The sequence below is a fragment of the Rissa tridactyla genome, chromosome 1 (assembly GCF_028500815.1).
Source record: "Rissa tridactyla isolate bRisTri1 chromosome 1, bRisTri1.patW.cur.20221130, whole genome shotgun sequence".
Classification (NCBI taxonomy): Eukaryota; Metazoa; Chordata; class Aves; order Charadriiformes; family Laridae; genus Rissa; species Rissa tridactyla.
The window spans coordinates 11,844,216-11,869,284 of NC_071466.1; the positions used below are offsets into that span (position 1 = coordinate 11,844,216).

Sequence of the window (25,069 nt, forward strand, 5' to 3'; positions counted from 1 at the left end):
AAAAGGAGGCTGAGGGGAGACCTTCTCACTCTCTGCAACTCCCTGAAAGGAGGGGGTAGCCAGGGGGGGTCAGTCTCTTCTGCCAAGGGACAGGCCATGGGACAAGAGGAAACGGCCTCAAGTTGTGCCAGAGGAGGTTTAGGATGGATGTTAGGAAAAATGTCTTCACTGAAAGGGCTATCAAGCATTGGACCAGACTGCCCAGGGCAGTGGTGGAGTCGCCATCCCTGGAGGGATTTAAAAGCTGGGCAGACGTGGTGCTTAGCGATATAGTTTAGTGATGGTTTTTGTCAGTGTTCGGTTGATGGTTGGACTCGATGATCTGAAAGGGCCCTTCCAACTTAGGCAATTCCATGATTCTATGATTCTGTGATTCAACACCTTCATGGGGGAAGTGACACAGTGGTCCAGAAGAATAAAGTAACCGAACTTCCAGCCACTTTGTGCCACCAAAGTTCCTGGGATCTCTTTCTGAGACTCACAGGTTTAGCCTCAGACGAAGGGTAACTTGCACACTGGATGATCACACTCTCAGGGTGCAAACCCTGAAGTTTCCGTTGCGGTGCTGTATTCGCCTCAGCTTCCCGTTTCCCACTCGCGGCAGCACGGTGCGAATCTGCTCAGCGTCGTCCCCTGTGGGCGGGTGTGCTTCTTGGGGGGAAGCGGCACTTCACAGGCCCTGTGCAGAAAAGGAAGATGCTGTAAATCATAAATGCAAGATATTATCACGCCATTTCAGACTCAGAAGCTGCTTGTCAGCTGCCGGTTTCCAAGACATTCAGAGCAGGTTAGCAGAGGAACTGCTGATGTTTTGGGTTGCGTTATGCACATAAACCTCAGCAGAGCTCTGGGTGCTGCTGCTCATGAGCCCTGCCTGGGTTCCCAGATGTTTCCCCTGCCACTGAGAGGAGCAAGGGCTGCAGAAGGAGACGGTGGTTGCCCACGGTGGCAGGGAGGGGGCTCTCCCTCTTGAAGCACAGTGGGATGGTGCCCCCTCACTGACGTTGTCAGTCCTGATGTTGTAAGGGTGGCCATGAGACCCCCCTGTAGTACTGCCTCCAGCTCTGGAGTCCCCAACATAAAAAGGACACGGAGCTGCTGGAGCTGGGCCAGACGAGGCCCCGGAGATGCTGGGAGGGCTGGAGCCCCTCTGCTGTGAGGACAGACTGAGAGAGTTGGGGGGGTTCAGCCTGGAGAAGAGAAAGCTCCGCGGAGACCTTGGAGCCCCTTCCAGTCCCTCAAGGGGCTCCAGGAAAGCTGGGGAGGGACTCTGGATGAGGGAGGGGAGCCATGGGACGAGGGGGAAGGGGTTTCCACTGCAAGAGGGGAGACTGAGCTGAGATCTGAGGCAGAAATTCTTGGCTGTGAGGGCGGTGAGCCCCTGGCCCAGGTTGCCCAGAGAAGCTGTGGCTGCCCCATCCCTGGAGGGGTTCAAGGCCAGGTTGGCCGGGGCTTGGAGCAAGCTGGGCTGGTGGGAGGTGTCCCTGCCCAGGGCAGGGGGTGGCACTGGGTGGCCTTTAAGGTCCCTTCCCACCCAAACTTCCTATGATTCCATGGGCTTTTTAGAGATCCCAGAGGTGGGATGTGCGCCCTTCATGTCACCGTCAGCTACGGCACAGCACTGAGGATGGCAGCTTGGTGTCCCCCAAGCTTTCAGAGCCCTCCAGGGGCTGTGTGTCCACTGGGGCCCTTTCTTTTCACGGGGTGCCAGCTCTACTCCCATCCCCTTGCCCACTCCCCTCACAGGCGATCCTGGGCTGGGCGCCATGCCGCTGCACAGGCCACCATGCCCCAGGGCAGTGGCATTCCGTGTGGGGCCAGGGCAGAAAGGCAGCTGTGCGACCGCCTCTCATTTGTCGGCTCGCATTAAATATTATGTTTGCGCCTTGCTTCAGTACAATTAAAATGGCTATTGTTAATGGTTATACTGCTGATGGCGGGACGAGGGCGTTTTGTCCCTTCGCGGGCTCCGTACGTCGCGCCCTCGCGCCGGCCTGAACCGCCCTTTCCCGTCCCGCCGCCTCCCCGCAGGGGGAAGCGGGCAACCGGCCGCCATCTTGGAAGCGGGCAAGCGGCGCGGCCCTCCCCGGCGGGGTGGTGTTTCCCGGGAGGAGACGGGGGAGACGTGGGGATGGAGGAAGAGACGAGTCTCCGCTAACGGTGGAAAGCGGCGCTGAAGTCGTGGCGCTGGGGGAAGGGGGCTAAGTCTGAGGCGGTGCCCGGAGACAAGATGTCGCCCGCCGCCTCGGCCGGAGGGGTGGAGCGCTACGGCGGCGCAGCGGGGTCAGCGCCGTTGGCGGGAGCGGGAAGCGCTGAGACCGCGCTCGGCGCTGAGGAGCCGTTGGGAGACCTGCGCTAAGGGACGCCGACCGCCGCCATGCACGTCGTCAAGAGGGGTGAGGGGGGACCCGCCGCCGCGGGGCGGCACTGGCCGGGCCCGGGGGCTCCCCTCAGCACCGAGGGGAGGGGACAGGGTCCCCCCTCTCCTCTGCGGGGGTCCCTGCTCTCCTCTGCGGGAGCCCCCTCTCATGGCACCGACTGTGGAGGGGTGGGCTCATCTCCTCTGTCTTGCGGGGTCCCTCTCATGGCACCGAGCCGGGGGGTATGGGGTCACTGTCTCTGTTTGAGTGGTCCCTCTTATGGCACCTGGTGTGAGGGGATGAGACCTCCTCTGCTTTGGGGAGTCTTTCTTATGGCACTCGGTGTGAGGGGACGGGACCCTCTCTGTTTGGGGGGGTCTCTGCCGTGGCACTTGGTGTGAGGGGATGAGGACCCCTCTGCTTTAGGGGGGTCTTTCTCATGGCACCTAAAGTGAGCAGATGGGGACCTCCCCCTTTTGTTTTGGGGGGGATCCTTAATGGCACCGAGTGTGGAAGGATGGGATCTCCTCTGCATGGCTCTGAGTGTGAGGGGGTAGCACCCCGCCTGCACTGGGGGGCACTCCGGATTGAGGGAGCTCCCCCTATGACACCATGAGTGAGGGATGAGACCCCTTAATTTGCTTTGGGAGAGCCCCCCCATGGCAGTGAGATTTGGGCTTGGTCCCCACAGTCCCCAGTCCCCACACCTTTGATCCAAGGAGAGTGCTCGGCTAGAGGAGGGGTCTCCAGCTGAGGGGCGGGGGCGCTGGGGTGGCTCTCAGATGGGTTCCCCATCTCTGCAGCGGGGGTCCTGAGAACTGGGTTTATGCAGAGTTTTAGGTGCAGTGGGGTGGGAATTTCTTGGCCTTGTAGTGGGTACTCATGCCTCTTTTGAAATGGTGAGAGCTCCCTGGTTTTCTTCACTATACGGAGTCTGTGCCTCTGAGAGAGGGATCCAACATATAGTATTGATCACCTGCAGCAAGCACATGCTGGGGTGGAGGGGATAGCCTCTCCTTCTCCTTGGGCCCGAACAGAGAACCTGAACAGCTTGTCCTTGGTGATTCCCACCCCAAGTTCCCGCAAAAGAGGGCTGGCTCTTTGGGTGAGGTGCTTGGCAGGAGGATACTGTGTTAGCTGGTTCTTTATTGTAATGGGAGCTGCTGTGACAGTAATGTCTTCTCCAACAGATGGACGCCAAGAGCGTGTCATGTTTGACAAGATCACGTCGCGCATCCAGAAGCTCTGCTATGGGCTCAACGCTGACTTTGTCGATCCTGTGAGTCTGTCGTTTTTCCTGCTGCCCCTTCTCTGCCCCTGGGGTTCTCTGATAAAAGCCAGCAGTGGTGAGCAGATGTTACCCAGTTATTCTCCTTGGCAAAAGCCAAGCACGGCAGCCTGTGCAGGAACTCTTGGCAAATGCATTCACAATGTGTTTCTTCTGTTTGTCTTCTGAGTTATTTTCCTTCACAGAGTTTGAGACTGTGGGGGGGGAAATCAGTTTGCCTATTCCTCAAACTTTGTTAAAGCAGTTTGGCTTCTTGTGCTTAAAAAAAAAAAAGAGTTGTTTGTTGCTCCAACTCACATATTTCAGTTTTGGTAGATTGCTCTCAATTTCAATCTGCAAAGCTTGAGGAATACTATATGGAAAGTAGCTCTTGATGCTCTCTTAATAGAACAAGGTGACCCTTCTGTTTGACAGAACACCCCTGTCATTATAATATCCCCATTTTGTTTTTTCCCAGCTGCATAGGATTTTGAGTGCAAGTTGATCCCACCCATGTAAGCTTCTCCTTCCAAAGCCTGTGCAGAGGATGACTCCCTCATGGATCCAGTGATCTCTGTGAGATTTTTATGCAGATGTGCAGACCCAGTTTGTTCATTTGGAGTCGCCAACTTAGGCTCTTCCCATCTCCAAGATCTAATGATCTGTTTTATGTCTTAAATTACACGTGTAATATATTTGACATTCATTCTGCACAAAAAAGTACTGCTCTTCAGCCACAGATAGAGAGCAGCAGAATGAGCATTAGTGACTTCGTTACTGAAACAAAGTATATGGACTTGATCTCCATGACATAGGGCACTCATGATGAGGACAGAAGCAAGATTCCTAGTCCTCCTCACTCTTAATACCCCCGTCTTAATGACAAAGCTAATCTTATATGAAGCGCTGCATTCTTATTTATTCTGCAGTAGTGTGTGACATCTCTCTGGAACTGAGTTTCTCCTTTTGGACTTGGATCTTCTTGTGCCAGATGCCTTAGGAACCAATACTAAAAATCCCTAACCCAACATTCTCACTTTCAGAGACTAAGGTTTGAAAATTACATGTGCTGGTTTTGTGAGGCTGTTGGCACTTCAAATGTTAGATCAAACCTCTCTTCTCCAGTGGAGGATATGCTCTTTCTTGCAGTGGTCGGTGCTAAATCCTGGAAAGACAAGCAGAAAATACTTGAGAGATGATAGGTGCAAAAGTCTTTTTCCCACAAAAGGTCCCAGCTGGCAGATGAAGATTAGGTTAAGCCATTGTATCCCCTCCAGGGTTGAGGTTTTTTTGCTCATCATGAAATAATTTTAAGCACAGCGGTTCCATGTCTCATCAGGCGTTTATAAAGTCAGGCTTCATTTGGAGTTTCAAAACTTCCAAGCAAGTACTGTTTTAATCTGACTATTCTCCCTGTGAACTGTGCTGCTACTCTGTTATAGCCTTTAGGAAAGTGTCTGCAGAAGAATGTTAATGATTCTGGAATGACAGTTTCTGCCGCCTTCACTCTTTCCTTGCTCTCCCTTCTGCCCCAGTATTACTTTAAAATTTTAGGAGTTAGTACTTCACCAAGAGTGTTTGGTATTTTAATTTGCTTTTCTATTCAAACAGACCGAATGGTACTGCTTATAGCGAAGCTTCTCTTAACTTCTTAAATGGTTGAAACGTTAGTATTTTTTTTTTTCCCCAGCAACAGGTAGCTAACCTCCGGAATTTTCCTTTTTCAGGCCCAGATCACCATGAAAGTGATTCAGGGGCTGTACAGTGGTGTCACAACAGTGGAACTGGACACGCTGGCTGCTGAAACGGCTGCAACCCTGACCACCAAACACCCTGACTACGCCATCCTGGCAGCAAGGATCGCAGTGTCCAATTTGCACAAAGAAACTAAGAAAGTATTCAGTGGTGAGTCTCTTTGGGGACACTTGGATAGCAATTAGTCAGAAAGGGAGTAGGAGTTTTAGAGGATATAAATATGGAAATCTCTTTGTTAAGCAGAAGTTACTAAGGACCCAGCCTAACTAAAAATGCCATGGAGATGAAAAACGTGAGTTTTAGGCATGTCACAAGGAAAATGAAGTTGCCTGTTTTGTGAAAAATATCTGTATAAATAGATTGATGAAAAATGTAACTGATTGAAATTAGGTTGCACCCACTTTCCCATTTATCGTGTGTTATAAATTCTAAAAAAAAAATTGTAAGAGAAGTGCATTTTTAAGGTTAACAGATCAGTAATAGTACTGAGCAGATAGAAGAAAAGTTGTATGGTTTAGAGCTGGAGGCGGGGAGGTATTTTTGAGGATGGGTAGTCCTGCCTGTTAAATCCTTGAGGACGGCTGATGCATATGTAGGTCTGTGGATGTCCTTCTTTCTGTTGTAGATGTGATGGATGATCTGTACAACTACATAAACCCTCACAATGGGAAGCACTCACCGATGATCTCCAAAGAAACTCTAGACATAGTTCTGGCCAACAAAGATGTATGTAATTTTTTTTTCCACTTCTAAGTTTTAAAAATTGAGTGAACTAGTTCAGATAACTTATATTTCTTATTTTTAAGTAAGCCATGTCTGGTTTAGGACAAAAAGCCAATGCAGAAACCAGTGCAGGTGACAACTGCTCTGTTCTGCAGAGTTTAAAAGAGGCAATGTAGGAATTTCCTTCATATAAGGATGTTTCTGTAGTAGAATCTATTTTCTTGGGTGTCCTCATAGTTGTGATTAGCATAACTAATTAATTTGAGAAAAAGTACCTTTTTGATGTAGCAATCAGTTTTGTGCGTGCAGAAGGGAGAGATGAGGTTTGGATTCTGATTTCCAGTTGTTCCAGCTCGTGTTCTTACGGGGCAGTCACGTTTGTATTTTGATTGTATCTTCTGTTTCTTGGTATCTAACTGTAGTAAAACGTAGCCAACCATTGTGCATTGTACTTGGAAAAAAACTGTTAAAACTGTGCATTTGTTTTTTCAAGCCGAGTGCTTTTCCCTACTTTATTCCCTCTGATCTGATATCTGTTTCACTACACTTTTGAGGCCAGAAATTCCAAACAGTGATAGTATTGTTCTACCTTAATGTGAGGCACAAAAAATCTGATTGCGAATGTAAATTTTTCTCTGTATTATTTCCTCTCAGCGCCTGAATTCTGCCATTATCTATGACAGAGACTTCTCCTACAACTATTTTGGTTTTAAGGTAAAAAGCACATTACTCACGATAACGAGGGCTGCTGTTTTGATACTGTTCTGGAGCTGAGTCTTTTGGGAAGGGTGGGAATACTTGCAGAATCATATAGATTTGGGCAAGGAGGGCACTGGAGTAGGTGGGTCATTAGTGAGTTTGTAAAAATATGAAGAGTACCTGCACAAAGCAGTTCTCTAACTGGATGAATCATGTACTTTCTTCTCGGCTTCATTGTGTACTTTGGCTGCTGTAATATTTTAAACGTTGGGCTCTAACTGTTTCGCGGCAGATAGCACTGAATGTTGTTGAAGGCTTCCCAGCTCATGGCATTCCTCGAGAAAATAATCTGATTCTTAATAAACCAAAAAAGGCATTTTTGGTTTTTCCCATTGTTTTGTGTAACAGTTGTTCTCAGTGTGTCATCCCACGCATTTGTCGTCTTCCAGGCTGCTGGAACGTCTCCCCCACAGCTAGTCCAGTTACTGTGCCCCCACCATCTGCTCCTCCTGCTCCCCTCGTAACATGCTGTTTGTTCTTTGCTGAATTGTTTTAGGGTACAATGCAGTGGGCTCTCCGGAGGGTTAGCTGGAGAGCATTTGGCTTTGCCATAGCACTGGGTACTTCAGATAGTTCTTGTCAATCTCTGTAAGAACTGCAGGGTCTTTGCCGAGAGTTTACATCAACACACCTGATGTGGGGCCTTCTGGTTTGGGGAAGTAGTTTGCCGGGAGGAGACAACTAGAGTGTGTGAAGAGCGGAGCGGCTGCAGGAACAGCATAGGCAAGGATGGAAAGAGGGGACCTTGAAGGGGCGTGCGTGTTTCTATGTGTGTATAGATATGGAATTCCTGACATCCCCTCCTGTAATTACTGCTGTAATCCATTAGGCACAGCTTAAAACGCATCTGCTATAGTTGTGGGTTTACCATATTTGTCGCTTTGTGTGTTCAACACCCATCACTGCAGATTGTGATACAGGTTGTCTGGAAAGCATTATCGTAGTATAACTAACAGTATTTTAAGGAGGGATGGGGTTGTGGAGAAGCAGCACTCCATTGTCTTCTAGCCTTAATTCACCGTGGCAGAATTGAACCTTGTGACTGCGTGCTCCACCACCACTCCATAATCCAAAGCATAGGGTCCTCAGTGGTGGAATCGTACAGTGGACTTCCGATGTTTTTATAGTCATTAGTTACCTAATATTCTATGCCTTTAATAACAGGGGGAGTGGAGTGCAGGGTTGGTGCTTCTGTTGAAGCCTGGATTAAGGAACATGAAGATGCCTGAGTCTGGAGTTAATAGGATTTTTTTTAACTGAAATCTGCATGTCTACTAAAATGCATTCTCTCTTTTTAAAGACTCTAGAACGCTCCTACTTGCTGAAAATCAACTCAAAAGGTAAGAACTGTCTCTATCAGCTTGAAGTATTATTTAAAAGTCAAGACTAAGGCTCAGAGCAGGGGTTGGGGAGGCAAATAGGCCACCTCATAGCTTTCTGTATGCTGGCAGAAACCCCGCCTCTGCTCCGCTCGGGGGAGACCCCCCTGCAGTGCTGCCTCCAGCTCTGGGGCCTCAGCACAGGAGAGACACGGAGCTGTTGGAGCGGGGCCAGAGGAGGCCCCGGAGATACTGGGAGGGCTGGAGCCCCTCTGCTGGGAGGACAGGCTGAGAGAGTTGGGGGGGTTCAGCCTGGAGAAGAGAAGGCTCCACGGAGACCTTGGAGCCCCTTCCAGTCCCTCAAGGGTCTCCAGGAAAGCTGGGGAGGGACTCTGGATGAGGGAGGGGAGCCATGGGACGAGGGGGAAGGGTTTTCCACTGCAAGAGGGGAGATTGGGCTGAGATCTCGGGCAGAAATTCTTGGCTGTGAGGGTGGTGAGCCCCTGGCCCAGGTTGCCCAGAGAAGCTGTGGCTGCCCCATCCCTGGAGGGGTTCAAGGCCAGGTTGGCCGGGGCTTGGAGCAAGCTGGGCTGGTGGGAGGCAGGGGGTTGGAAGTAGATGAACTTTAAGTTCTCTTCCAACTCAAACCATTCTATGATTCCAGTGAAAGCAGTAAGTACTGGTTTAAAAAAATAGCAACACATTTGTAGTAAGTGTTCTCTGGGCGTGTGCAAATTCTTTTCTTAGGCTAAAAATCCAGCATCTATGGCAGTGGTAAGCTTGCCTGAAAAAGAGTTGATCATTAAAGAGCAGTACTGTGGCAAGTTTACATACTGGTAGTGTGACCTGAACAACTGTGCTTTACCTATCTGTTTTAAGGACCCTAATGCTTCGAAAGCTGCATGCTATTTAGGATTTAGAAGATGAAGCACTTCCTGTCCAGCTGATAACTTGTTTCGTAATGCTGAGCACTTTTTAATAAACTTAAGTTAAAAGAGCTACTGTGGTATCAGTGACAGTTATTGCAGGACACTAGAACGGTGAGAGTTTAATTGTAATATAATAAACCTAGAGAGCAATTGGATGCTGGATTGGATATTTCTTGGATTTTAACTGTTAGTAGAGGTGTGGGTTTTTTTTTTTTCCCCCATGAGGACAGTCAAGTATTGTAGCAGGTTGTTGGGAGGGGTTATGCAGTCTCTGTCCTTGAGTTTTTCAAAACCTGACTGGATAAAGTCCTGAGCAGACTGGTCTGATTCTCGTAGCTCACTCTTCCCTGAGCAGGAGATTGGACTAGAGACCTCCTGAGATTCTTTCCAACCTGATTTATTCTGTGATTCTGTGAAAACTACGTCTGTCGAGTGGCTCACTGCACGTTGTTTGTAGCTTATTGCTGTGACCTCTAGATCTGTCTGTACTAGTTGTAAATGTCACGCTGACATTCTTTCTCCCCCCTTTGCTTTTTCTGTTCAGTTGCTGAGCGTCCCCAACATATGTTGATGAGGGTATCGGTGGGGATCCACAAAAATGACATTGATGCTGCAATTGAAACGTACAATCTTCTGTCTGAGCGGTGGTTTACCCACGCATCCCCCACGCTATTCAACGCAGGCACCAACCGGCCTCAGCTTTCCAGGTACCTTTGGCTTTCAAGTTCGCTTTATGCATAACTGGACGAAGGTAAAAGTTTTGGAGATCAGATCTGTTCAAATGAAATGATTTCACAACTTCTAAAAATAGTAGCTGTATTTCTGTAATTGTTTTATGAAGCTTTAAGAAGCTGTTGTCAAATTTGACTTGATCTCTAGTATAGTCTTTGGGGGAAAAATACCCAGGTTTCTGTAAGCTTCAAAAGCTAATGGAAATGTTTACATGTCTATATTTTATTTAAAAGTTACTTATATCCACAATCTTCTGTAGATGACAAAATTAGTCCTGGTAATTGTTTTCTAAAATATGCTAAAATTAACAAGCATAATTGATAGGATTTTAACAATGTTTTGCTTTGCTAATGCAGATATCAATAATACAAGTATTGCTTGTGATGTTTTCTAAAACTGTCCTTCATTCCACTTTGCAACCTCTGGCTTTGCTTCATTTATTTGCTTTGCATAGCATGTTAAAGGTTCAGCATTTACGCTTGTTTTTGTGCAGCCCTGGTGAAATACTTCTTGACTTTTTCTGTTTTAATCTTTGTGTGCTAAAGCTGTTTGTTTTCATTAGCTGTTTCCTGCTGTGCATGAAGGATGACAGCATCGAGGGGATCTATGACACTCTCAAGCAGTGTGCACTCATCTCAAAGTCAGCTGGTGGGATTGGCGTTGCTGTGAGCTGCATCCGAGCCACGGGCAGCTATATTGCCGGGGTAAGTGTACAGATGGTGTTCCCAGCAGAGATTAACCTTCTCAGTTCAGGAAATGTCTGTATTTCAGTTGCCAAATCAGTGCTGCTTCTACCGAGTCAGTTTAACACAGCTAGTCACACTAGCTCAGTAGTCCTTCCCTTTTCAGAATGCTCAAAGGCAAAAAGGTTGGTTTTCCTTGGAATTTTGGCTTCCTAATAGAAGTCCTTCCAAAAAGAGGATCTTATTCCACTGTTTGATCAGGCAACTCCAAGTTAGTTACGTGTTAGCAACCTAGGAGTATGCTCAGAGACTCCTGCATTAGCCCTTGTCCTTTTTGTATGTCTGACTGTTTAAGATAATCTGTGGATGTGCGTTTGTTTTTTTGTCACAGTGGATGTAACCTCTGCAAGCCTTTAAATTAGATAACGTAGAGGAAAGAAATTAGGAGGTACATTTTGTTAACTCTGGGACCAGTAGCTGATATATACATTTTTGTCTATTTAAAAAAAAAAAGGGGGGGGGGAAGGGGCTACCAAATAACTGATTGGGGTGGTCAGTTCCTAGCTTTCAGCAAAACATTTTTGCAGATTGCTGAAAGACGTACACAAATTGTAGGCCCATCTCTTCGGGCAGCTCCTTTTCAGTATTGTTGGTTTTCCTGTGCCTCTGCAGACAAATGGAAATTCCAACGGTCTTGTTCCAATGCTGAGGGTCTACAACAACACTGCCCGTTACGTGGATCAAGGTGGAAACAAGGTACTGGCTTTCTGTTAAAACTGGGGTCAATAAGGGGACCTCAGGTCAGAGGGAGAGGTTCCACATCTGTGAAAGACTGCCCCAGTAACATCAGTGAGCTGATGAAGTGGCTGTAGGTGACACAATTAAAATAGGGCATTTTCTCCCCTTCTCGTTGATATTCTGGCATTCCCCTTTCACTATGCATTTTGTCATGCAGGTATATCTTTTGGTACATCTGCTGTGTGATACACACGTGTTAGATCAGCTTCTTGCACCGGTTTTTGGTCACTCCTTGCGTGCCCAATAGTGAATTAAGGTGTAAGACTGTAGAAAGCTTCTTGATCTGTATCTTTTGTCTTCACGTAGTCCAGTCAATGGAGGCATGACACAATAAGTAAATCTAAGGTTTGTCAAGCTCATGTTTACACAGAGGAAATATATTTTTGGTACTAAATCATTTTTATGGAGAATCTGGAACTGGTAACATGGCCTCGTTCCAATAAGCAAGAGCAACATTAACACAAAAAAGCCTTGAGGAGACTATAAAACTAAGCTCTAGTTAGTTTAGGGTATTATGTGCACTTGGGAGCAGTGCAGGAGATTTTATTTTCAAGGGCAATTTGTAATGATCTTGACTATATTTTATGTATCAGAGACCTGGGGCTTTTGCCATCTACTTGGAGCCATGGCATTTGGACATCTTTGAGTTTCTTGACTTAAAGAAGAACACTGGGAAAGAGGAGCAGCGAGCCAGAGACCTTTTCTTTGCCCTCTGGATTCCCGATCTCTTCATGAAGCGAGTCGAAACCAACCAGGTAAGAAGCTTGATTGGGGCAGAATAGGTCAGTTAACGGAGAAACGGGTAATCAGCCCTGGGATGGAGTTCGGGAAGGGCTGCAGAGCTGCCTTCTGTGCAGCAAAGGAACTTTCTGAAAGATCTGCTGCACCTTATTTGAGAACTAGGCTGTGCAGGTAGAGAAGGGAGTTGGAGAGCTCCAGTGGGACACTTTCCTTCAGTGCTTAATCTTGCAGCCTGTGACTTATGTATTGATAGTATTATGGTAAATTTTTACTCTGGAGTTTCCTTAAAGCGGCAAAATCTCAGTAAATTGATCTTCATACGACTGCTTGTATTTGTTTAAAAAGGGCTACAGCTTAAGAACCAGTCATTTCAAGACTAAAAATGTGGTTTGGTCATAAACGTTCATATAATTAACTTTTAAATAAATCTGACTAGTGTGATAAACATCTTCCCCATGTCTGCCGGCAGAGTTGGTTTGTAGTTTTTCAGGATGGGCAGTGTAGTTTGCATGTTCCGGTTTATAGCAGGATCTGCTGATGAAGTTGAGTGCCTTTAATTAACAGGATGCCTAAAAATATTCAAGAGAAAATCTTTTCCTCCTTACAGGACTGGTCCTTAATGTGTCCGAATGAGTGTCCTGGCCTAGATGAGGTTTGGGGAGAGGAATTTGAGAAACTATATGAAAGGTAAGAAAAGGGAATAGATTTTTAAGCAGTAGTCACCCATTCACAGAACTGCCCTTGCTGTGTGGTGGCTGGGAGCCATAGCACAGGTTTGTGGTGTTGGCTTATTGAGTGCTCAGTGAGTTCCGTTATCAGATTGATAAAAGGACAAAGATGGGGAATGCCTACATAGGGTTTTGCTTCAAACTGTCACCTGTTCAAGATGGAACTATGTATGAGTGGTTGATTTAGCTTGTTAGAGGGAAATTCTGAAGTGATCCCTGCTTAAAGCAGTCCACGGCTTTGTTTTGAATGAGTTGTGTAGGATGCTGCTATTTTCTTTAAACAAGGACAGTTCCGAGTTCACACGGTTCAGAAGTGAGTGGGGTCTTGCCTGCCTAAACCTGATGTTGTGTTAAAAATGGTTGTCTTTCGCTGCTGTTTTTGGAGAGCCTGGGAATTATTAAGCAACGTGTGCCCTTGTTGCAGTTACGAGAAGCAAGGCCGTGTCCGCAGAGTGGTGAAGGCCCAGCAGCTCTGGTATGCTATCATTGAGTCTCAGACGGAGACCGGCACGCCGTACATGCTGTACAAAGACTCTTGCAATCGAAAGAGCAACCAGCAGAACTTGGGCACCATCAAATGTAGCAATCTGTGTACAGAAATAGTGGAGTACACCAGCAAAGATGAAGTAAGTGGAGAACAGGAACTTGTAGCATTTAGGAAAGCTGTGACTGCTCCTATTGCAGCTTTCTAGAATATGTCTGACTATTGGTTGGGGAAGGGAACAGGTAGCTAAGGAAATTCTGGGGAAGTTCTGACTCGAGTATTTCAGCTCTTGCACTGACTCTGTGTGTGGGTTCGCCCCTGCTTCCAACTCCCATGGAGTTGGAGCAAATATAACAAACAGTATAAAACAAGATACCCATCAAAGTGAACCTCTGAACACTGTTTGGTAGCTGGTAGCTGATGTAAGCATCTCTTAGAATCATAGAATTGTTAGGGTTGGAAGGGACCTTAAAGATCATCTAGTTCCAACCCCCCCACCATGGGCAGGGACACCTCCCACTAGATCAGGTTGCTCAGAGCCCCATCCAGCCTGGCCTTAAAAACTTCCAGGGATGGGGCTTCCACCACCTCTCTGGGCAACCTGTGCCAGTGTCTCACCACCGTCATGGTGAAGAACTTCTTCCTAACGTCCAGTCTGAATCGACCCATCTCTAGTTTTAATCCATTCCCTCTAGTCCTGCCATTCCCTGACATCCTAAAAAGTCCCTCCCCAGCTTTCTTGTAGGCCCCCTTAAGATACTGGTAGGCCACTAGAAGGTCTCCTCGGAGCCTTCTTTTCTCCAGACTGAACAACCCCAACTCTCTCAGTCTGTCCTCACAGGAGAGGTGCTCCAGCCCTCTGATCATCCTCGTGGCTCTTCTCTGGACATGTTCCAACGTGTCCATATCTCTCTTGTAGTAGGGGCTCCAGAATTGGATGCAGTACTCCAGGTGGGGTCTCACGAGAGTGGAGTAGAGGGGGAGAATCACCTCCCTCGACCTGCTGGCCACAGCTAATGATTTAGTAAAACCATACCTCTCCTACGCCAAGGCTTATATTTCATTATCAATTCCCCTGAGTTCCCTGTCTACCACCCTAATCTTGGTGCACTATGGATGTGCTATGTTTGGACTGCAAGATTGCTAACAAAAGTGAAGGAAGGATATTGAGTTAGTGCTAATGCAGCACGGGCAATTTCTAGTGCAGTAAAGCTCTTGAGGATGTTGTAACTAACTGAAAGTGTCACCTTCTCTTGCCTGAGCAGCCACCAGTTGTTCTTTAGCTCACTCTCTTTGGCATATTCATAAAATCCTGAGTAGCCTAGAAGAGATGGAGAGCCGTCTTGCCTGCCTGCACTGCACAAGAAATTTCAGCTTACTTGTTTCAATTCTCCTGGGGTTGGAAATAATATTAGTGTTAAAAATTTTTCAAAAAAATGCCCTAATATAGTCTGGATCTCATTGAGGTCAGCTGCTGGTTCTGGCAACACACGAAAATGTTAGATTTAGTTTCTGGAAGAATGGCTTACAGGCAACAAGATTGACCAAGCCAGAGAATTGAATTTTTATGGTGATACTGATATTTACTAAACTTTTTGAATTGTTGTTACCCTTTTTGCAACTCACAAGATAGCAAAGAAATGAGGAGTGCATTTTCTAGCCTTATATGTTGCTTGGTTCTTTGTTTCCACGTAGCTTGGATAGGGACCACGCTCTGGGGACTGATGTTGGTTTTTGCACAGGGTGCTGGCTGACGTGCCCGTTCTCGCTGTGTTTTCCCCACAGGTTGCGGTTTGTAATTTGGCCTCTATAGCCCTGAACATGTACGTCACTTCAGAGCACACGTATGATTTCAAGAAGCTAGCTGACGTCACTAAAGTTATTGTCCGAAACTTGAACAAAATCATTGATATCAACTACTACCCCGTGCCAGAGGTGAGTGCTGTGCTGAGCTGGTACGGGCTGAAGGCATTCCCAGAGTCTGGTGACAAAGGGCCTGTTGTTCTGTAGCAATCCCAGTTCAGTCCTGGGCAGAAGGAACCAGCGAGGGAATTTGTAAACCTGTTTTGGCTAATAGTTGGGAGTTCCATTAACTACCTGTTTGCAGATGTGACTTGTTGTTAGTGACTTCTTAAGCTTCAACCCAGAACACTTCCTTAGTGAAGCAGTTGTAGAAAAAGCCTCCCCTTGAGATGCCGTTGGAATTTTTTTTGTGTGTGTGGATCTCCATAAAGCACAGAACAGCACTAGGCATAGAGTGGAAAGTGGATCAGAGAGAAGGATCCTGGAAAGATCCTGAGAAGGTGTTGGTCAGCTGACGGCTGAATACGAGCCAGCAGTGTGCCCAGGTGGCCAAGAAGGCCAAGAGCATCCTGGCCTGTGTCAGGAACAGTGTGGTGAGTAGGACTAGGGAAGCAATCGTCCCCCTGTACTGGGCACTGGTGAGGCCCCACCTCGAGTGCTGTGTCCGGTTTTGGGCCCCTCACCACAGAACAGACGTTGAGGTGCTGGAGCGTGTCCAGAGAAGGGCACTGGAGCTGGTGAGGGGTCTGGAGCACAAGTCTTGTGAGGAGCGGCTGAGGGAGCTGGGGGTGTTCAGCCTGGAGAAAAGGAGGCTGAGGGGAGACCTTCTCACTCTCTGCAACTCCCTGAAAGGAGGGGGTAGCCAGGGGGCAACAGGACAAGAGGAAGTGGCCTCAAGTTGTGCCAGGGGAGGTTTAGGATGGATATTAGAAAAAAATTCTTCACTGAAAGAGTTATCAAGCATTGGACGAGGCTGCCCAGGGAAGCAGTGGAATCATCATCCCTGGAGGGATTTAAAAGCCGGGCAAATGTGGTGCTGAGGGACATGGGTTAGTGATGTTTTTTGTCAGAGTTAGGTCAATGGTTGGACTCGATGATCTTAAAGATCCCTCACAACCTAGACAACTCTATGATTCTAAGGTGTAACTCCATCTTGATTTTTTTGTTTTTATGCATTTTTGGGAGGGTGCATAGACAGCTTTCTGGAAGGAAAGTGGAGAGAGGGTTGGTGATTGTTGAAGAGAAATGGGAGCAGGGTCTGTTGCATTGCAAGGACATAGAAAGTCAAGCATCAGAGCTGGGCATTGGAGGAGGAAATAAGCAAATACCCAAAGTGTGAAGCCAAACCTGATGAAGATGATTTTTCTAGCATGTACAATTTGATTGCATGAGTTTAAAAGTCTTCACAGGCCTGGGTTTTTTTTTCCAGAAAGTGCTTAGTGTTCACTTCTGAATCATGGCTCCCTCTGTGTGTCAGTTTGAGCAATTAAAATCAGTGATCACTTCTAACAAACTTAGTCTGGGTCTTCAAATTCCTGCCCCACCAAACAGCAAACAGTGGGGAACTGGCAGAATTGGAAGGTGGGTTGTTGCAGCAGAATGGATGGCCCATAAAAGCTAAGGCGATGGTATGGATGAAAATTCCTCTCGGAGGTCTTTTCCAACTATATTGATTCTATGATTTTCTGTAGTTCTGCTAAAGGCAGTTATTCTCTGTGCTTGAATACCACATAGGCTGAACGCTCCAACAGACGCCATCGTCCCATTGGCATTGGTGTGCAGGGCCTGGCAGATGCTTTCATCTTGATGAGGTACCCCTTTGAAAGCCCCGAGGCCCAGCGCCTGAACCAGCAGATTTTTGAGACCATTTATTATGGTGCTTTGGAAGCCAGCTGTGAACTTGCCAAGGAGCAAGGACCGTATGAAACATATGAGGGTTCTCCTGTCAGCAAAGGAGTAAGTACCGGAAACTGTCCTGTGTCAGGGCCAAAGCTATGAAAAGCAGATAATGTGACTGTGCCTGGTCTTTGGTACAGAAGATGTATGACTGAAACACCGTAGGCTGATAATACTGCAACAGTACAAATGCTACTTGAGTTTTTCTCCATCAGTTTGGCTTCTTAAGTGCAGTAAGAAATGCGGAAGTTAAACTGATGTGCAGAGCAAGAAAAGAAAAGCAAGACTCGGCCTGTGCTGGCCGTTCCCTTTAGCGCAATTAAAAGATTGAACATTTGTAAGATCACGATACAGGAGCTTCGCTGAGGCTGAATTGCAGAGAATAGTTAATAGGAACAACACGTCAGTTTACAATGTGATTTATAAAGCACGGAGAAAAGAGCACCCTGTCTTATTTGGACTACACCTGTGTTCTTCAGATTCTTCAGTATGACATGTGGAATGTCACCCCGTCTGATCTTTGGGACTGGAAGGCTTTGAAGGAGAAGATTGCGAAGTGAGTAGTCTGGCACAGTTTGTATTAAATGTAAAATATGTTCGATATGTTCTGACTGACTGAAACCAAAGGAAAACGTGCAGGTGTAAAAATGGTCCTATGTGTTTCCCCCCTGCTGCAGTAGATCTTTCTTCAGGACTGTTTTGTGGATGGTTTTATTTCATTTTTGTTCTTACAAGCCAGAGAGCGCGCACCCCCTAGGCTGATCTGGCTGAGCTCTTGTCTTGGATGCATCAGCAGGATGGTTTGTGTTTCCTGTTCAACAAATGTAGTGAGACGGAGTCAGCTGGGCTTGGGAACTCTTTCCCAACGGACAGGGAAAAGCAGCTGAGTCTTGAACACTGTGAAGACAGCAATTGTTAAAGTGTGAAGTGCCTGTAATGAATGTATTCAGTTTGTGTGGGTCTAATTTTTAAACTTAGTAAATCTGTCTACTGTCTCCTTTATGGACAAGTCTCAGGCTCTTCATGGGCTGTTTGTTTTGGTTTTGCCTGAGTGCTGTGGAGTTGTGGAGTGCCTGACAGATCTTTTTTCTATGCACCGTTTCTGATCACTAAATAATTTGGGAAACCCTCTTATTAAAGATGAAAGTAGTAAAAACTTTAGTTGTGGTTCCACGTTTACCCATGGTACAACTTTAGTAGAGCTTCCCTTTTTTTACTGCAGGGTTTGCGTGTTACCCTGAGGTGGTGAGATTTCTGAGCGTGAGCTGGGGGTTCCTGGTACTGGCCCTCTGCCCTCTACAGCTCTTTGCAGGCAGACTCTGTTGTTTTGGGTCTTCTCTGTCTTGTCTCCCTTGGTTGAAGCTTTCTAACTCTTGACTGTTGTTCCTAGATACGGTGTCAGAAATAGCCTTCTCCTTTCTCCCATGCCAACTGCTTCTACTGCGCAGATCTTGGGCAATAACGAATCCATCGAGCCCTACACCAGTAACATCTACACACGCAGAGTCCTCTCAGGAGAGTTTCAGGTAAGCAAGACAGCTGTGGGAAAGAGCTTTTCTGTTTCCATCTCTTTGATGACTTTCAGTGCTAAGAAAGACAAGGTGGAGGCCACACACTTGCTAACAAAATTTGGTTGATGTTTCTGTCGAAGGCCAGAAGCCCCAGGGGGAACACCTGCCATGTGCTATGGTACAGTTTTGCATATTCCACAACAGTCATTGTGGAATATGCAAAATTGTAAAGAAGTGCTGCTTTTGTCTGGAAAAAACCTTTATGAGGCCTCAAGAGGGCCTGCAGGAAATACGTGCTAAATGAATGATTAGTGAAATTATTGAAGGGACAGGTGTGCTGTGGGAAGAGTAACTCGGACCACAGTGCTGCTTTGCGCAGTCCTGAGGAAAGAGCTGTATGTAAAGCACTGAACAGATCTGAAGAAGTAATGCAAAAGCTTTACAGATGCAGAGAAATTTGTCAGGCAACAGGACATTTGGGACAGAGTATGAAACAATTAGAGTTCTGGAGTTAGCAAAGACTTCCGTGTAAGACAGGGGAATATCTAACTTAGGGAGGCCTGGTCTGTCCCCTCATCGACGTTAGGGAGAGCACTCCATTTCCTCCTGACTGCAAGATCAATTCAGACAGGTGTGGTGAGGTCAGAACAACAGGTTTATTAACCTGCTTCTCTGTGTAGGTCAGGTGCAGGCTGCTGGACAGGTACCCCCAGTCCTAGCAAGCAAAAGTTCGCTGTTTTTTCCTCCCAGATAAACAGCCTGCACCTCTGTTTTTCTCTCCCCTTCTGACCCTCAGTCTTAAGGATTGTTTATATCCTTATTTAGTTATTCAGGTTGTGGTCAGTGGCCCTGGTAAACCAAGATCTCTCCCTTTCACATCTTTTGGCATTCCTCATGCAGGAGAATTCCATACAGTCCCCTTTCTGATTTGTAACGTCTGGTAACTTCTCCTGTTACTGTCCGAGTAGTTCAGCGCCAGGCTGGTGTCAGCCAGGCGTTGCAGCCAGCCTGCTGTGTTCTGCAGTGGCCAGCGGCATCTCATATTTGTTACCCTGATGGTTTAACCTTGAGCCTAGTCTGGCCGTCTGCGCAGACCGCAATGCTGACTGAAGAGCGAAAGTTTGTCGGTACTGTACCAAGGTCTTGTTTAACCATTTAAAAACCTGCGCACGTTCTCTAGGAAAGTGTATCTGTGGTGAGAAAGGGCTTAGTGACAATTTCTGAATCATGGCTCCCCCTGTGTGTCAGTTTGAGCAATTAAAATCGACAGTCACTTCTAACAAACTCAGTCTGTTTACACAAATTCCTGCCCCAGCGAACAGCGGGGAACTGGGCAGGATTGGAAGGTGGGTTGTTGCAGCAGGGTGTTGCAGCAGCTTAGCGGAATATGCAGTGCTTTCATTCTCTGGCCTTTGCCTTTTACAGGTTGTGAATCCGCACTTGTTGAAAGATCTCACAGAGAGGGGCCTGTGGAATGAGGAGATGAAAAACCAAATCATTGCCCACAATGGCTCTATCCAGGTACGCGTGAGAAACCAGGAGGAACGGTGCAGGGATTCCCATTCATCTGGGCAGTGCTGGCTGGGGGCTGTCTTGCCACACAGTGCTTTTGAGGTCTGCCGTGTATGTGTGACTCGGCCAGGCTGGGGAGGAAAAGCTGTAAAGGGCAGCATTTCCATTAGGAAATACGAGGGGATGTGTCTGATCTCGGTGGTAATTTGTTCCTGCTGGAGCCTGCTCATGTCGTGGAGAAGCCCGATGGAAATGAACTGGTAATTATTGCTAGAACAAATACCGAGTCAGGCTGCCCTACTTTATGCAGGTTCTGCAAATGTTTGGATTCCCGTTATCATAAAGATTATAAAGGGGTAATTTCATAGTAGGGAGTAGGCTTGAGACAGGAACTGAGTATATGACATCCAGATCCAGGAGGTACGTGTCGAAGAGTCTGTGTGGGATGAATCATTTATGCTGTGGAGTTTGAAATGCTGCTGTGACTCTTGTGCTTGCAGTCGTGCATGCTAACGAAGTGCATCCCACTTGTCAGGAAGTTTGGAGGGGCACTAGCTGCTGGATTGCTTTTTGTAAGACCTCCCAGCTATTTAGGACGCAACAGTAATGGTCTGTTTGCAAACAGCTTTTTCTCTCAAATAACCTAGAAGCTGTCCTGTTTCGGCAAGTAAGGTTTCTTTATGCTTGGATGCTTTCAGATAGAGAATCCTTGGATCCAGTGATAGAGTTCAGCTGCAAAAAGCCTCAGTTAAAGTTAGGATTGCTGAAGTCTCAGCAGTTGGTGAAGAATTTGATTTTATAAATATGAACATTTGGGCAGTCACTGGTTAAACCGCATTGGCGAACTCTTCCTGTCCCTTTTAGAATATACCTGAGATTCCTGATGACTTGAAGCAGCTCTATAAGACGGTGTGGGAGATCTCCCAGAAAACTGTCCTCAAGATGGCAGCAGACAGAGGCGCTTTCATTGATCAGAGCCAGTCTCTCAACATCCACATTGCGGAACCCAACTACGGCAAACTCACCAGCATGCACTTCTACGGGTGGAAGCAGGTATCTGGGAGGGGCGGGGTTCAGAACAGGCAGCGAAATGGGGGCTGATAAGTTCTGTCATGAAAAGTTGGTCTCGCTGATTCTTAGAAGGGTCAACGGCTGTTTCCTTCCAAGAATCTGGTGTTAGTAGTGCAACATTTCTCGTGAGCAATAAAGCTGCAGATGCTCGCAGCGTTGCTCCCGTTAATCCTGACTACTACTAGCCATGGCTGTGAGGCTGGTACAGTGATATGGGCTAAGGGAGGCTGGCGCTTCAGAGGCTGGCTGTATCGCTTGCCCGACCTCTAGCTGATTCTAGCTCTTCGACTCATGCTTTCGCTCTGCAGGGTCTGAAGACTGGCATGTACTATCTACGGACAAAACCAGCTGCGAACCCCATCCAGTTCACCCTGAACAAAGAGAAACTCAGAGAGCGGGAGAAGGCCTCCAAGGAAGAAGAAGAGAAGGAGAGGAATAAAGCAGCCATGGTGTGCTCCCTGGAGAACCGAGATGAATGTATGATGTGTGGCTCCTAATGGACCTGCTCTGCAGTGCCAGCCAAGCCATTCCACCTTGCTGGTGTCCTGCTATAACTATATATGAAGTTATAACTAGTGTTACTTCAGGGTGTAGAGGCTTGCTGGAACTGTGGCAGGAGGGGTGATCGCAGTAGTGTGTTGTAGCTTCCCCACCCGATCGGGGGTTGGTGCACAGGTATGGATAGGGTGCATAAGAAGTTTGTATATTGCTTTAGTAGCTGGGCTTCCCCAAAACTCAAGTGCTCTTGCATGGTCTCACGTTGAACCCCACAGGCAGGACTTCTCCTGAACAGACAGGGAAAGCGCTAGTGCCGCTTACCTTAAAGATCTGTCCAGGGGACTTCAGGCAATTCTTTTCATTTACTAAAGACTGTTACTCATGTCTTCAGGGAAAGAAGCGGACCTGACTGCTGTCTTCTCCTTTGCTGTGATAAGACAGCAGGAAAACATCCCTAGGCAGGGTGTGTTGTGCGCTTGCTGTGCTGTCTGTCATGGCAAAGGAGCAGCTTCTGTCAAGCTTAGAAAGCTGGAGTGTGTGCACACCTGCAGGTGAGACCCTTCTCCCACCATTGCTACCTCTCCTTGTCCCTTCCTCTTCCCTTTCCAAAAAGCTTTTTAAAGGTGCAGGCTGGCGGTAGGTGTGTTGCTACCTGGAGAGTTCATCTTCTCCATCCAGCCTGGGAGGGCAGAACATTGCTCTTGGTAAATGTTCCTTTTCAGTTCTGACCAGGAAATGGCAGAACTCCTGCAGTGCATTTTATTCTGTATTAAGAACCCACTCTAATTTATCAGTCAGTTTGCTGGTAATGGGCTTCCGTGCTGTCCTTGGCCAGAAAGCCCTTCTGAAGTGCACACAACCATCTTTTTTTGTTTGTGTTTTTTTTTTTCCCCAAGAGTTGCATTTATCCACCCCAGCTAGTTATTTGAAAAATCATACATTTTTACTTATCCATGTGCTTAACTCCCTGCTCTAATGTGATGGGGCTTCATCATCCAGTTCTTAAATATTTATTGAATTCATGTACCATACAACTAACCCTTTAATCCAGCCAAACTCAATAAAACGTGGAATGTCAAAGGAATGAGCAAGTGGTATCCTTGGGAACACTTTCTTTGATTGAAAGTGAATTGTAGCAGCTGAGACCTGGTTTGTGAACCCTGCACCTCGTGTACACGGTTCCTCCCAGAGAACTGTCTGAAGGCTCTTGTGTAAAATAAGGCACAGCAGCAGAACCCTGCATTTGCTGGGGCATTTGGGCTTTACTCGGTAGGGTGCCTGTTTCTGTGTGTTGTTTTTGAAGATTTGGGCTTGAGGTAAAGAGGAGGAAGGGGCTGAAGTAAGGCCAGGTCTGTGTTTCAGTACTGTGCAAAGGAGGAATGCTGAGTTCACCGGGAGAATCTGGGACTGTGCTAGAGGCAAGGCCTGAACTCTTGCATCTTGGTTTTTAGTCCAGCACTTGCCCTGTTTCTTCTGCTTCTGGTTTCTCCTATAAGGCATCACTGCAAATGCCTTGGGAAGTGGCGTTCTCTGCTTCCAAGGGAAGATAGTTGTGTCTTGTCCCCACCCGTGGCAGCTGTGCCTCTCGGGAGATTTCACCAAAAAGATTCATTTTGACTACAAAAATCCTCTTCCGAGTGAGTTTGGGAAGGTCCAGAAGTTGCGAGGGCTGGAGCAGGGCTGATGGGGAAGCAGAATCGCTCTTGCAGAACGTGTCAGCCTCACCGGTTGGATGGGGCAGAGAAAGAGTTTAGTAAGAATTGAAAAGCCGTGTGTTAGGCTGTCGACAGGCGTGTGGAAAGTATGGGCTAGAGGTAGAAATCTGCTGAGGAGCTGCTGGTTGGACCGTGATGGATGGGTTTAGTGAAGTTGTGAAGATGCTTGTGCCGGTCTGTCCTCGCTTGTTTGCTGGAGAGCTGCAGTGGGACGGATGGGGCCCATTCCCCTCTGCGGCTGCTGGGGGACCAGTGGGATCTGCTGCAGCCGAGGGCAGGGCTGCGCAGTGCGTCTTCTGCGGCCAGGCCAGCAGTGAGCTGTCACTCGATCAAACAAGGCGCTGCTTCTCGAGCATCACGAAGAGTTTTTGGGGTTGGGTGTAACTGGGTAACGCACCCTTAATGTATCCCTGTGTAAAGAGGAGTAGCTCCCACAGGACCCCGCAGTCTAGACTCTCCTTGTTCTTGTGGTTTTGCTGCTGCCACTCTGAGGCACTCCTGAACATGAGTGCTGTTGAAATTGGCACTCCTGCCTGATCTCATCCCCTGGGGGAAGAGTGAAGAGGGCTTGTGCTTCCTGCTAGACAGAGAGGAGAGGCGGTTAGAGGCGCTGGAGTGGGGACGAGGGTTGCGCTGAATGCTGATGCTCCTTTTTGGGGTGGGGGAGGCCTCGGGAGCCACCACCTCTCTCGTCCTTAACCACTGCCCTGGCTACTGCTTGCCTGGCCTTTGTGCTGCCTCCTGCTGCCTGCGCTGTTCTGACAAACACTGGTATTCCCTTAAAGACCAGCCAGATTTTCCTGTCGCTATTCCCTTAATCCCCCAACTGCTATCGCTAGCCAGGGAAGCGGGCGATCATTGCTTGAGCGGGGTCAGTTTTGCTCAGTTCCTTTTCTGAAATAGGTTTCTGTTGCCTCTGCTGTGGCTGGGCTAAAGCAGTGATGAACGGACTGTTTCCCTCTTGAACATCTCCCCGCTTGGCAGCAAGGTGCTGCTGCTCTCTAGGAAATAGCTCTGAGCTACAGAGAGGGGGGAAAAAAGAAAAAGGGTGTGGGGGGGATTTAAATGCTGGAGACCCAGACTGGTGGCAGCTTGCCTGTGTGTGATTCCTGGAGCAGGGCGAGAATGGGAGAAGCGAAGGGGTTCATGGTGGTACCGTGCTGAGCGTGGGCTGCCTGATAGTTAGATCCTGAGCAAAGAGACAGCCTGAGGCCCTTCCCTTCAGCCTCGTGTACTCCATAGCCAGCGTCTTCTCCAGCCAGCCAGCACTCGCTGCCCTTTTGTCCTGCTGAAGTGGAAGTAGTGAGACCACCTACGTGTTTCCCTGGGGCCATGAGCCAGGGATCAACGCCTGCCTTGGCCCAAAGCGCTCCTGTGGAGCGCCTGTCCGTGTCCACACAGAGGTAGCCTGGCAGGGGAGCGTGCCTCTTGCTGATAACGGGACAGCGCAACCAAAAGGTTAAATGTGAGTCAGACCAAAAGTCAGCCTGAGGGCAGCGAGGACAGCAGCTGCCTGGAAGAGGTAGCCTGGGCTCTGCTCCTGGCTGCTTTTTATCTAACAGCCCTTGAGCACACAAGCAGCTCTCCCTGCTTCCAGCCCAATCCCAGACAGCGGCACTGAAGCCGGACATGTTCTTCCTCAGGCTGGTGGGCGGCTGATCTCCATGAAGGCTGCAGCAGCGGCCCGGCCCCACCTCAGGTGGGAGTTATCCCATCCCCAGCCGTGTGGGACACGCTCGCGGGAGGCGTAGGCTTCAACTTCATCACATCTGGCTGAGCGTAGCA

General features: G+C 47.8%; 1 protein-coding gene across 3 annotated transcripts; it reads left to right on the forward strand.

Annotated features, from left to right (window-relative positions):
• Positions 1 to 2,022: 2,022 nt before the first annotated feature.
• RRM1 (ribonucleotide reductase catalytic subunit M1) lies at positions 2,023 to 25,069 on the forward strand. 3 transcript variants are annotated; one of them, XM_054210275.1, is made up of 20 exons: positions 2,023 to 2,396; positions 3,551 to 3,639; positions 5,355 to 5,532; positions 6,008 to 6,108; positions 6,760 to 6,819; positions 8,165 to 8,204; positions 9,657 to 9,819; positions 10,407 to 10,548; positions 11,200 to 11,283; positions 11,919 to 12,080; positions 12,674 to 12,753; positions 13,219 to 13,420; positions 15,064 to 15,213; positions 16,816 to 17,037; positions 17,457 to 17,533; positions 18,368 to 18,503; positions 19,914 to 20,009; positions 20,865 to 21,053; positions 21,380 to 21,548; positions 24,928 to 25,069. In XM_054210275.1, the coding sequence occupies exons 1-20, from the start codon at positions 2,378 to 2,380 to the stop codon at positions 25,059 to 25,061; spliced, it is 2,493 nt and encodes an 830-aa protein (XP_054066250.1). In that variant the 5' UTR covers positions 2,023 to 2,377; the 3' UTR covers positions 25,062 to 25,069. The 3 variants fall into 3 exon arrangements, with proteins under 3 accessions (XP_054066250.1, XP_054066240.1, XP_054066256.1); XM_054210265.1 differs by lacking the exon at positions 24,928 to 25,069 and adding an exon at positions 21,961 to 22,649; XM_054210281.1 differs by lacking the exon at positions 24,928 to 25,069 and having other exon boundaries at positions 2,024 to 2,396; positions 21,380 to 22,103.